Source organism: Talpa europaea (assembly GCF_964194135.1).
Source record: "Talpa europaea genome assembly, chromosome: 9".
Classification (NCBI taxonomy): domain Eukaryota; kingdom Metazoa; phylum Chordata; class Mammalia; order Eulipotyphla; family Talpidae; genus Talpa; species Talpa europaea.
The window spans coordinates 7,808,798-7,821,391 of NC_140076.1; the positions used below are offsets into that span (position 1 = coordinate 7,808,798).

At 49.9% G+C, this 12,594-nt stretch overlaps 1 protein-coding gene across 1 annotated transcript in view; it reads left to right on the forward strand.

Moving 5' to 3' along the window:
- FHAD1 (forkhead associated phosphopeptide binding domain 1) overlaps positions 1-12,594 on the forward strand; it is a gene marked incomplete at both ends in the record, with an annotated part of 88,250 nt that overhangs the window by 35,530 nt on the left and 40,126 nt on the right. The window contains 4 exons of the mRNA XM_084243557.1: positions 3,154-3,261; positions 5,553-5,636; positions 6,316-6,468; positions 7,317-7,512. Of these exons, the coding sequence (XP_084099683.1) occupies positions 3,154-3,261; positions 5,553-5,636; positions 6,316-6,468; positions 7,317-7,512 (541 nt within the window). The remainder of the gene's footprint in view (positions 1-3,153; positions 3,262-5,552; positions 5,637-6,315; positions 6,469-7,316; positions 7,513-12,594) is intronic.

The following is a 12,594-nucleotide window of genomic DNA, read 5'->3' on the forward strand; positions in this document are numbered from 1 at the left end:
AGGATAGTGTTGGCCCAGTGGACCACCTGGGCTGCTAGTGCCTCTTATATCACCTCCCTCCATCCTCACAGTGACACCATGTGGTCAGTACTGGTATTAACCCACCTTGACAGGTGCAAAAAACTGAGGCACACAAAGGTGAAGGAAGTCACTAAAGTTTACTCAGAGAGAGTAGTTGGGTCAGAATTTGAATCTAGGTCTTTCTGACTCCAAAGTTCCCATGTGTAGCCACTTCCTTAGACTACCTTATCTTTGTAAATTTATCCAGAAAAGAATTGGTCCATTAAATCAATTTTTCCAAGGATGTTGTTTAAATTGAAATGGTCTCATTTTTTTTTTTTTGGTCTGTATGTTCTATCATTTGTTGAGAGAGATGTGTTTTTTAAGTCTCCTCTTGATTGTGGACTTGTGTATTCTATTAGTATTGTCAATTTTTGCTTTATAGATTTTGAGACTGTGTAACTAGGTGCATATAAATTTAGAATTTTAATCTTTGCTGTTGGAAAAAAAACCTTTGGCCATCATAAAATGCCCCTCTTCATCTCTAGCAGTATCTTTTAACTAGCCTACCTTGTCATTAATAGACTCCAAGAGCTACCCTCGATTTTTATTGGTTAGACTTTACATAGCATATTGTAAGGTCAGGAATGACACAGGGCAGGTTTTCTATGATCCCATGCAGACCGGGTAGAGGAGGAGTCAGAGTCCTCAGTGGCTTTTGCAGGCTTTTATTGGGATTTACCAGGTACACGGCAGACAGGGGTGCTGGGGGGCCGGGAGGCTGGCAGGCCTCCCAGCCCCCCGCAAGTCTTCACTCTGTCTAGGCTCTCCGGCATTCTCTGATGGTTCTGCTTCTGCTTCTCTGCATTGGCTTCTCTCGGCTTCTGCTGGCGTCCACATGACGCCGCCCTTAAAAGCCCAGTCTTAGCCCAGGTGAATCGCATCTACCTATGCCCACACCCTACTCCAGGTGTCCGCCATCAGGCATGCATTCAGGACCGCAGGGATCCATCATCTATCCTGATGGCAGGAGGGCAGGAAAGCCTGCTACCTTTTACCTTACCCTACACATATCTTTCCCATATTTTTCTGTCAAACTTTGTTTTAAACTTTAGCTGTATCTCTTCTAAATAGCATATCATTTTTATAAAATCCAGTTTGATGACCTTTACTTTTTAGTCCATTTATATGTAATGTAATTGTTGGTGTGTTTGTTTTACATTTACCTTCTTCCTCGGCACCATTTCTGCCATCTGAGCTGTATTCCTTTTTCTCTCTTCTCTTGACTTTTGAATTGATTGTTTTCTGTCATTCCTTTTTTCTCTATATTAGCTTGGAAATGTTTCAGACAAAGCATTTACCTTGACTTAACAAAATTCAGTATAAACTGAGTTTCTTACTTTTACTCTTCTTTCACAGTACCCCTAAAGACAGATTTTCACGCTTAAAACACATTTTTGCCTAAGTATTGAATTCTACGTAGCGATGGAAGAATCCAGCACATTATCAGCAGGATTAGGTAGCTCTTTCTATTGTCTTTTGGCTCTTGTTTCTAATTAGAAGTCACCTGTAAGTATAACTATTGTACCATTGTATAAGCTTCCTCTGACTGCTTATAAGATTTTCTTTTCCCTTGATTTTCAGCACTTTCATTTTGACTAATCTAGGTGTGGACTAATTTTTATCTACCTTGTTTGGAGTCCATATGGGTTTCCTGAGTCTTTGGCTTGGGGTTTTGCATTAGTTGCAGTGCTCAGGCTGAATACTACATCAGTAATGGGGAGCTTCTGAAGGCTTTGGAACAGCGGGCTGATGTGATGTGATTACATCCTCTATTAGTAGTGATGGCAAAAGGATAGCTACAATGTCTCCTATACTAGTCATTAGGCCGCACATTGTCTCTCTTTTCATCCTCACAATAGCTCCATGATCTATTTTACAGACAAGAGATTCAAGGCTACTAGTCACTAGTAAAGTACCTACCACGCCCACATAGCCAGTAAGTGAAGGGAATGTGGGAAACCAGCTTTGTCTTACACCCACCACTAGGCACAGCCACGAACCTCTTGCAACTGTTTATATCAAAATTAACCAAAATTAAAAAACGTTTACATTCAGCTCCTCAGCCACGCCAGTATTCAATAGCTAGATGTGGCTCGTGGCTGCCATATTAGTGCAGATACAGAGCATTTGAGTCACTGAAGATTTCTGGCACACAAAGCTGCTCTGTGGCTTGGCGACCCTCCCCTGCCACACCCCAGCACTAGCAAAGAAGTACCAGAAGGAAATAAACCAAAGTCAGGGCTACCAATTATCACAGATCGGAGGTGCTCATTGCCTGGCTGGGGTCCTGCACAAGGTCTGCGGGAAGGATCTACTGGCATGAGGAGGGCAGCCTCTGAAGCTGGATCTGAGGCTTGGGGCTATTTAGCAACATTTCCCTCATTTCCTGATTGTACCTGAGCCCTGGGATCAGCCGTCCCTCCAAATTATTTCTTTAGGGAATGAATTGAGCAGCTGCAGTTTCCTATAATGGCCAGGAGAGGGGAGCATGGAACGTGCCCAAGCTCTCCATCAACGCCGAGGAGTAAAAGGGCAGATTTTCCCACTTCAAAAGCCTTCTACGGCTGCAATTCCTAAAAGGCATTGCTTAGCAATCCCCCCAGAGCAGTTTCCTCCAGTGAGTGTGTTAAACGTGGTGCTGACAAATAGTTATGATCATAAACCAAAAAGTAACATTTACCCATCAGGAGCTGGTTCCTGATGCCTTAGAAGGTGGGTGTTTCTGTCCACTTTTATAATGGACAACAATACCTATCACACTCATAGAGCCCTTGCCAGTGTGATCACCCGTTTGACAGGAGGATGAGACCACCAGTCCCTGCCCGGCTTTCCCAGGGGCCCAGAGCCTGTGGAGCCTGGGATCTGACAAGAGTCGAGTCCAGGGTGCAGGGCTCTGCCTTCTCCCCTAGGGACTGGCCTCTTGGGGGACTGCCTCCACCCCACCCCTGCTCAGTGTGACCCCTGCCACGTGGGCTGCAGGGCCCCCACACCTCCGGGCCTCCCCGTGGCCATTAGACCTCCTGGAAGAATTTCCCCAGAGTGCATTAGGACCACATTAGCAGCGAGAGCATGCTTTCATCGTCATTTCAGGTTGAAGAGAAGCTTCAGGAGGATTCCAGAAGGAAATTGCTTCAGCTACAAGAAATGGGGAACAGAGAAAACCTCATTAGAGTCAATTTGGAAAGGGCAGTAGGTCAGGTAGGCTCCGGAGCCCCTCTACTGGCCCTTGTGCCCAGGTTTCCTGCGCCCACGGGGCTGGTGGGCACAGGAGGAGGAAGACACTGTGGTCTCACACTCCCGCTTATCTCCAGGCAGAAGTGTTCTGTGGCTTCTGCATCCCCGAGGCGCTCATGAAGCCTTTTCCTGCTGGGAAGCCGCCCACTTTCATTGTTTGCGGTTGCAGGACCCTGGCAAAGCAGCCGATCCTGGCTCCATGTCTGTCCCCATTAACGGACCATGCAGATCCTTCTTGGGGAATTTGAGCCTCTTACCCCCAATGGTATTACCAGCACTTTCTCTCTCACAGTGTTTGTCCTGACATTCACCACCATTTTTCTTCCTCTGGGCCCCCAGCAGCTGTCACTGTCAGTGTCCATTAACAAATGACACTTTTCTTAATTAAGTAACATCCAGGATGTCAAAGCCCAGGGCCGCTGGAGAAGGTTCTGGGTAGGGTGGCGAGTGGGCTCTGGCCGGGCTGGTCCAGGGCCATTTCTCTAATGCCCTGGACCAAAATGACCCAGGAGCCTCCCTCAGCCTGTGGCCGGCACACGGGAGCCAGAGCATGCAGACAAGCCTTTACCAAAGGGCCAGGGGGAGCAAATGGGAAACCAAGGTGGGGGCGCTGACCGTCTGGAATATACCACAATCCTTGGCTCCCTCCATCCCACCAAGCAAGCTCCAGAGACCTGCCATTTGGTGCAGTCCAAGCCATGAAGCACATGACCAGGTTTTGTCCCATGAACCGCAGAGGCTCATGGGTGTTAAGTCACCATGCTGACCATGGGCAGCATTTAAGCCCCTTCAACTAACGTCCACCATCACCATCTCTCGTGTCATTTCTCCAGAGGGTGCCGACCTCATCACAGGGAAGAGAGACTGCCAATCTAGGGCCCCCTTTGTGTTCCTGGGCTACCCCCTTCACCTTTCCAGCACTCTGTACCCCCAACACACCCTGGGGTGCTCTATACCACCTGCCAAAGGGTCCAGGTCCTGGCGGTGGCTCTGAGCACCCAGAGCACCCCGAGCACCCCAGGGAGACTGACGCTCTAGACTCACCCGAGGAGGGTGAGGGTCCTCTCTGCTTTCCACCCACCTGCTTGCCTCCATGTCCCTGCTACCCGTGCGGCAGGTGACCCCAACACTGAGCCACTGTCCAGAGAATTGTCCGTCTACCCCACACAGCCCCACATGTGTCTTTGGAGGCCATGGGGGACTACCACTCACAAGACCCTCTCTAGGTACATCACACTCTCCATAGACCAGCTGGGACCCTCCCCTCGGCCATGAAAGCACAGGGCAGGCTGGAGATACTCCAGCCACTTCCGGCTGCCTGACTGGTAGGTGTCCTCAGGACGTGCTCCATTCCACTCCTTGGTTCCCCAGGACTCCCCGGGTACAGTAAGCACCTGTGTCCTGGGGCCTGTGGACCTTTAAGTTGATTCAGGAGCCCTCATGGTCCCTTCAGAACTGGATTTTAGAGTCCTCGGAAACATTTTGCCAGGGAACCAAAACTCAGGGCCACCATGTTGGTGAAATCCCAGAGAAAGTTGGGTTTCATAGTTTCTCATTCTCATGTGCCTGGGCCACCTTGAACTCGTAGTCTCAGAAGCCTCGATTTGATTGAGCCACACTAGCTCACCAACTGTCACCTGAAAATGCCAAGGAGGCACTCAAGGAGGCACCTAGGAGGCACTCAATAACTGCTGGTGGAACTGAAGCAGAGGACCCTGGCCCTACATGCAAGCCTCCAGCAAGTCATTGCAGAGCACCTGCCGGGTGCCAGGCACTGTACCAGGCTCCGGAGAATAGGGATGAATCCAAAGACACATTCCTGGAGACACGTACAGTCAAGGCACAAAATGCAGAAGGGAGCCCTGGGCATGGTTGCTGATTACACAATTGGCTGGGTCTGACAGCCTCAATATTTATTTCACAGTCTGGTGCCAGCTTAGCAATTAGGGAAGAGTGCTCCAGGCCCCAGACTTCCCACTGGATAATTGGCAGCAAATGGCACTTCTGAGGGCTCAGGACGTGTGTGCGCTGACCACGTGGGCAGGGCGGGTTAGGCGGACCGGCCTACCCAGTGATTAAAGCCTGCTGTGCTCTCCCCATCGTGGATTCCACCCCATCCAGAGAGAGGTGAAGGTCCGAATGACCCGTCATGACCATGAAAGATGTGCAGGTTCCTTATGGACTTCTGCACCGGGGCAGTGGGAAGAGCCCACCCAGGCTGCCCCTCTGACTCAGTTTCCCCCTTTGTGTTACAGCTGGAGCACTTTAGGAGCCAGGTCATCAAGGCCACCTACGGACGCGTGAAGCCGTCCCAGGACAAGCCCATCACCGATCAGCAGGTGCGCGGGGTCCCCCTCTCGTCTTCGTCTTGGGGGCTCTGGGGTTCCAGGCCCCAGGAGCAGCTGCTTCTGTTGTTGTTAGAGACACTTATTTTTCACACTGTTGCTACAGCACAAAGATTTGTTATGATTTGATGGGATTTCCTGGCTTTTAAAGTAAAAGCCAGTTAAACTCCCTTGAAATGTTCCTGTGAAAATCAAAGGAAACCCCTGAGGCCTATCTCTGGTCCCCAGACACAACGATTAACCTCTGTTAGCTCTGTGAGAAAAAGGGGGCGGCCTGGCCCCAACCACACATCTGGGCTCATTCCTCCTGAAGAGGAGAGATCAAGGGGACCGTGGGCCTCCTGCTGTCACGACTGCCTCGTCCCTCTTCCCGTTATTCTTGTCCACCCTCCGTGCCAAAGCGCGGGTGAGAAAAAGCCTTGGGCGGCTGCCGCCGACTAGCAGAGAAGGGCCCTTCTCTTTCTGGGGTCATGGCGACAGGCTCCATGTTAGGAATCATGGCCACGAGGCAGGAGAATCTGGAACAAACTCGTGGCAACCGTGCAGGCCTCCGGTTCTAATGACCTCTGGTCACTGGAAGCGTCTGGGGGACAGGCCATGTCCCCGCAGAGCCGCCGCCCAGACCCTCCCTGAGTCACTTGCCTCTTAAACCTCTCGCGCCTTCTCTCACCAGTTAATCGAGAAGATCACCCAGGTCACGGAGGACAACATCAGCCTGCAGCAGAGGAAGTGGAGCCTGCAGAAGGAGACCCAGCTCAGCAGCTCCAAGCAGGAGGAGCTCACCGAGAACGTGGAGAGGCTGAAGTCGTCCTTAGACAGCTGCCAGGTGCCCCCCTCTGCCTTCACAGGTGTCCCCTGGGTCTCAAGGTGGCGCCCCTCGTTTGGGAAATGCTTCCGCCTCCGTGGAGCAGGTTGGGCAGAAACCCTCAGCTTCCCTCCTCCACTATCTTGTTGGAGACAACAAGGGCCTCCAAGATGGAGGCAGAGTTGGTGTGGCCCAGGAACGCACCCCCAGCAACTCCAGGTGCTGGCGTCAGGAGGTCCCAGCCCCGGCCAAGAAAACAACCCCGTGTTATCTACAGAGAATCCAAAGGCCATTCCTGCTCTGGAGTCACACTTTCTCCTGTAGCCCAACAACTCAGAGGCTATTTTCACTGCTGTGGCTTTGTCCCTGGAGGAGCCAGGACCAGAGGGTCTGGTCGCCCCCACAGACCGAGAACCCCCGCAGGGACAGAGCTTATCCGGGCAGACAGCTGCTTCTGCTTTCTCTGGAAATCAGCAGCTGCTATTTGGGGAGTCTGTGCAAACACAGACTTGTCAGCAGTCTTCAAATAGGAAACCCCGCTTTCGGACCAGCCTGTGTGTTGATCTCAGCAGGAATCGGGATGAATAGAAGCAGCCAGATTTGGTCCTTGTTTCAGCCAAAATGCCCTTGGTACTTTGACTTTGGAATTAATCACTTGTCCCTAGAACTGAGGGCTCTGACCATCAAAATTCCAGGGCAGAGTGCAAAATCCATCAGTAAAAGCTGCCCCCCACAAAGAACAGCCCGGTGGCCCCAGTCCAGTCCAGGCAGGACCTGCCCTCTTCAAGGAGGTGAGACTCCTGGCGAGTCACGTCGGGGCTACTTCCGATGACCGTGTCTGGTCTCCTCACTGTCTCGTCTCCTTCCAGGTCTGCATGAGGATGTCTGGCTGCAGCAGGGACCTGAAGAAGGAGGTGGACCGTCTCCAGTTCCTGCAGACCAGCCCACCGGTGTCGGGGCTCCAGAAGGTGGCGCTGGACATCGTGCGTGGGGCACTGTCCTGGCTGGAGGACATCGAGAGGCTCCTCCAGGACTTGGGGATCCAGTTATCCAGCTCGGACAAAGGTCACTGGGGCTTTTTTCTGTTAGTTGCATGATTCGAACATGCCGTGTAGAACCTTGCATGGTGGGACATCTGCTGAGGAGGATTCCTAGGTCCGTGGCCAAGTGTTCCCTTCTGCCGGCAGACTTGGCTTCCCCACTTGAGAAGCTATTTTCCTTCACACACACACACACACACACACACACACACACACAAGAGTGAGGTGTGCTGACTGGGGAAATGAGGCATGACTGAGGCCAAGGGAAAGTTACATCAAAATGGCGCTAAATCCGATCACTCAGCAGTAACTACCACTATGTGTGCTAACAGACTTTTTTCTTTATTTTTTTTAATAATCCAGGGAAGTTTTTTTCATTTTTAATAATTTATTTATATATATTTTACATCATTGTTCATTTTTTTTACATTATTTGCTTTCTTCAGACTTTTTTTTTAAAGATTTATTTATTTATGCTTACAAGAACGGGGTTACAAGCCAGAGGTGCGGGCGGTGAGAGGATCGACCAGAGACAGAGTGGGGAGCAGAACAGGTGGACCGACTGAAATACACTGCTGAGGGGAGCAGTGGGCGAGGCAGGAGAGGTCTGCCGCGCCATGTGGGTAGCTCCCTAGCCAGGGATCGACCCCGTGCTGCGATAGCTGCGGTCAGCTTCATAGGTTGCGTCTTAACCCCCTGCGCCACCAGGGAGACCCCGAGTCTTTTTTCTTTAAGAACAATTTTAGGTTCGCAGCAAAATTTAGAGGAAGGTGCAGATTTGCTGGACACCCCCAGCTCCACACGTGCACAGGCTCCCTTATTATCAAGTTGGGCCGAAGGGCACCTTGGTTACCCCTGAGGAAGCTGCACAGACCTGCCATTATCACCCAGGCCCACGGTTTACACCCGGGTTCCCCTAGTGGCGATGATGTCCCATGGGTTTGGACTCATGTACCTGCTCTTAGAGCGTCCCCCAGGGTGTTTCACTGCTAAACATCCCCTGTGCTCCCCCTTGTCACCCCTTTGTGCCTCTTCCACCCTCCCTCAACCTCGCAGCCCATGATTTTTTCACTGTTTCCATAGTTTTGTTTTTCCAAGATTGTCATAGAGTTGGAATTATACCACTTTTCAGATTAGGGTTTTTTGACTTAAAAATAGGCATTTCCTCTTCCTCCATGTCTTTTCGTGCCTTCGTAGTGCACTGAAGAACATCTCCTGGTCTTCACCGGGTGCTTGTTTATCCTCCACCCGCGAGACAACATCTTGGCTGCGTCCAGCTTGGGGAGGTTATGAATAAAGCCGCCACAGACATTTGGCAGGCAGGTTTTTGCGTGCACGCAAGTCTTCAGTCCCTTTGGGGAAATACCAAGGAGTGCGATGGCTCGTGGATGGTGTGACAGCGCGTGCTTAGCCTTGTAAGAAACCTCCAGGCCGCCTTCCTGAGTGGCTCTGCCATTTTGCATTCCCACCGGCAGAGAAAGAATCTGCTATTCCGCATCATCCCCACCGTTGCTGTTGTCAATACTGTGCGATGTTCTGTGTAACCTCCAAGGCATTTTTTCTGGGAATGGCTGTGTGGTTTGAGGAGAGTCACTTACCCTCACTGTGCCTCAGTTTTCTCCCCTGTGCAATGAGAATAATAAGGAGTGCCTGTCCTTCAGGGTTTCTGTGAGGATTAAAATGCATTGTTCTAGGTGGGGTGCTTGCAACAGTACTTGGCACAGAGTAGGAGCTACCTATATATTTATTGATTTTTCAGTTTTACCAAAAACAAAACAAAACAAAACACCAGTGTCGTATCCAACTCTCTTTGGTATTTTCCCCCTTGGTACGTCGGAAACGCCCATGTCCATCCACACAAATTAACATCATCATTGTTACTACATGGAACCCCATCGTGTAGGATGTACCCTAATTTATTTAGCCAGTCCCCTGTCAGGGGCATTTGGGTTGTTTCCAGTTTTTCACACTTGCAGAAAAGGCTAGGAAACATCCTTGCTTAGATCCATCACATCTTCGTTCTCCCGGAGGAGGAAGGGCATCGACCCCTTTGAGCAACAAAGATTCAGCTCATGCCTGCTAGACACCAGGCACGGTGTGGGGCAGGCCCAAAATGGCTCAGAAACAGGTGGAATCTAAGTCACAGGTGTATGGATGTTGGCACCAAAATTCCTCCAACTTTATATTTGAATTTTTCATTATAAAAATTGGGGCACTATCCCTGCCCCCATAAATCTTACAATCTTGGTGACCATAAGATCTAGGGTGGGCCTTTGCTGAAAATCACATGTAAAACTTTCATGGTGACAGTTGCTACAAAGGAGAAGTGCAGGACTCTGTTCTGGTCAGCAAGGGCAGGGCATTGCAGGATGCATAGGAGTTATTTGCCAAAGAAGGGAAGGGGGAACATTTGGGGCAAAGGGAGCCATGGGGTGGGGTAGGGAGCATGAAGAACAAAAGGAGCCAAGAGAAAAGAGAGCACAGGATGGGGCAGGGCTGGCAAGGAGGGTCTGCAGGGGGGTTGCAAAGCCCTGGTAAGAAGCCCTGCTTTGTCCTAGGAATAACAAGAAGCCCATGAAAGGTTTTAAGTAGGGAACTGTTGGAAGGGATTTGCATTTGGAGGCGACCATCTTGGACACCAGTGGAAAATATGGGGAGGGAAATGTGGGCCACCATGGAGCAGTACCAGGGAAGGCATTAGGAAGCTGTCAAAGAGAGGGGGTGGCCCACACAAGGCAGGAGTGGGAGCAGAGAAAGAGAATATTCCAGGGACAGTGAAGAGATCAATCAACAGGCCTCTGTGGTGCACTTGGATATGATTGGAAGGAAAGTGACAGAGAGAAAAGGGTCTATAGGCCTTCAGGTTTCTGCTGTATGAAAGGACAGATGTGGTTCCTTCACCTACATCCAGAGTATCCAGAACACGGAACACAGGACCAGGTTTGAGGAAGAAGATGAGCGTGAGGTGTCCATGGGACGTCAAAGTTGGGGTGCCAAGGTTTTATCTATTAATGGTGTGTCCCCAGAACCTAGAAGAACACGTGCTAAATAGTAGGTTCTTAATATCTGTGGGATGGATGAGTGGATGGAGGATGGATGAAGGATGGATGGATGGATGGATGGATGGATGGATGGATGGATGGATGGATGGATGGATGGATGGATAAGCCATAGGCGTGACTGGTAACACTTACAAAGGAAGTATTGAATAAGAAGGGAGAGAACCCAGAGCCAAACCCTGAGGAGACACACATTTAGAGATTGTTAATACTCCTTGCCAAATCACCCTTCAGAGAGGCTTAGGAATTTGACATTCTTGCAGCAATGAATGAGAATAGAGGTGTGATTTTCAGTTCTACTGATCCAACATCCCAGCCAGGATGTCTCCAAAGCAATCCAGAAGGTGATGCAAAGTTCTTTAAAAAAAAAAAAAAATCAAAAGCAGAAACAAGGTAAGTACCCCTGCCCTTCCCATAGAGCATACAGAAGGGACTGGTTTTACCCCAACAACCCAGGGGCTCCCCTACCCCAGCGTTACTGTTGTAATCATGGCAGAGGCAGACTGGAATGTACATGAAATCAGGTGAAACGAGGACCACAGCTTTAAGATTGGAACTGAAAGACAGGCCGTGATCTGTCCTAGTAATGGTGGCCGAGCCATTTGTACATGTCCCCTCCCCACTATTTGGCCCCCTCCAAGACCGTTCCACTCACTGTAGCCAATGCCTGTAAGTTACATAAGATCATGTGTTACCTTATGTAATCTGTCAGGCTAGCAATTCCAGAAAGGCTGAGTAAGACTTGCCTTAGGCAGTATTTTTCAGACCCACCATCTTTTTCCCTAAATTCATGGAGTCAGGAGACTTGAGCAAGAGGCTCTAAAATAATATGCTCTGTGGGTCCAAAAGTATAGGATAGAGAATAGGGGACTCCCAAAATACATGTCTCCTTGCTGCCCTTAGCTCCCATCTAACATCTCTTAAAATATGCTCTATGGAACATCCGCTGGGGGGAAAACAGACTGTATTCCGGGATTACAGCTTCTTGGTTCTAAGAAGCCAGAGAAGGATGGAGGGTAATAACAGGAAGGCTGATGAGTAGGGCTCGTTTCTAGTTCATTCAGCAGGAGGGCGAGTTGATGGTGAAAGGCACCTGACCTTCTAATACAAGCAATATCATGATAGGGTCCCAAAAGGTTAAAAGAAAGAGAGGAACACGAGTATTTTCTGTATTCTCTGCTACTGTAATTCCTAACACAGCCATCTACATAGGAGGGGAGGAGAAGCAAATGTTATGATGGTGAGGACGGTGATGGTGAGGATAATGATGGCGAGGCTGGCTAGGTGGTGGTGTTGACAGTGAAGATAAAAATGGTGTTGAGGGCCTCCCCTGGTGGCACAGCGGTTGGGCACTGGGCTGCGAAGCTGCCCATAGCCTCTGCAGCGCCGGTTCGATCCCCAGCCGCCAGGCGAGGGTCCCACATGGTGCGCAGACCTCTCCTGCCGCGCCCGCTGCTCCCTTCAGCAGTGTACTTTGTCAGTCTGCCTGTTCTGTTCCCTGCTCTGGCTCTGGTGAATTCTCTCACCGTCCCGCGCTTCTGACTGTACCCAGTGCTTGTATAAGTAAATAAATAAATAAATCTTAAAAAAATAATGGTGTTGATTATGATGGTGGTGAGGAGCAGGATGTTGGTGATGGTGGTGAGGATGGGGATGTGGCAATGACAACCATGATGGCAGTGATAATGATTAGAATGGGGATGGGATGAGAATGATGACAGCGATGATGAAGGTGAGGACAGTACTGATGGCGGACAACATTCATCATTGAGGGCTTGTATTCTAGTTGCTGTTCTAAGGACTTTCCATATATTATCCCCGTCCATCCTTCCAGCACCTCTGTGAGGCAGCTACCATTATCCTCATTTGCAAATGAAGAAACTGGCTCATGAAATATTGTACAATTATTCCACCTTGATAAGGTGATTCAAGGTACTTCCCATTACTGAGATCATCAGGGGTTCCCAGTCACTCGTCAGCACCCACAAGCACTCCTAGGAGCTGTGCTCACAGTTTCTAGAAGGGCAGGAACCATGGTTTATTTAGCT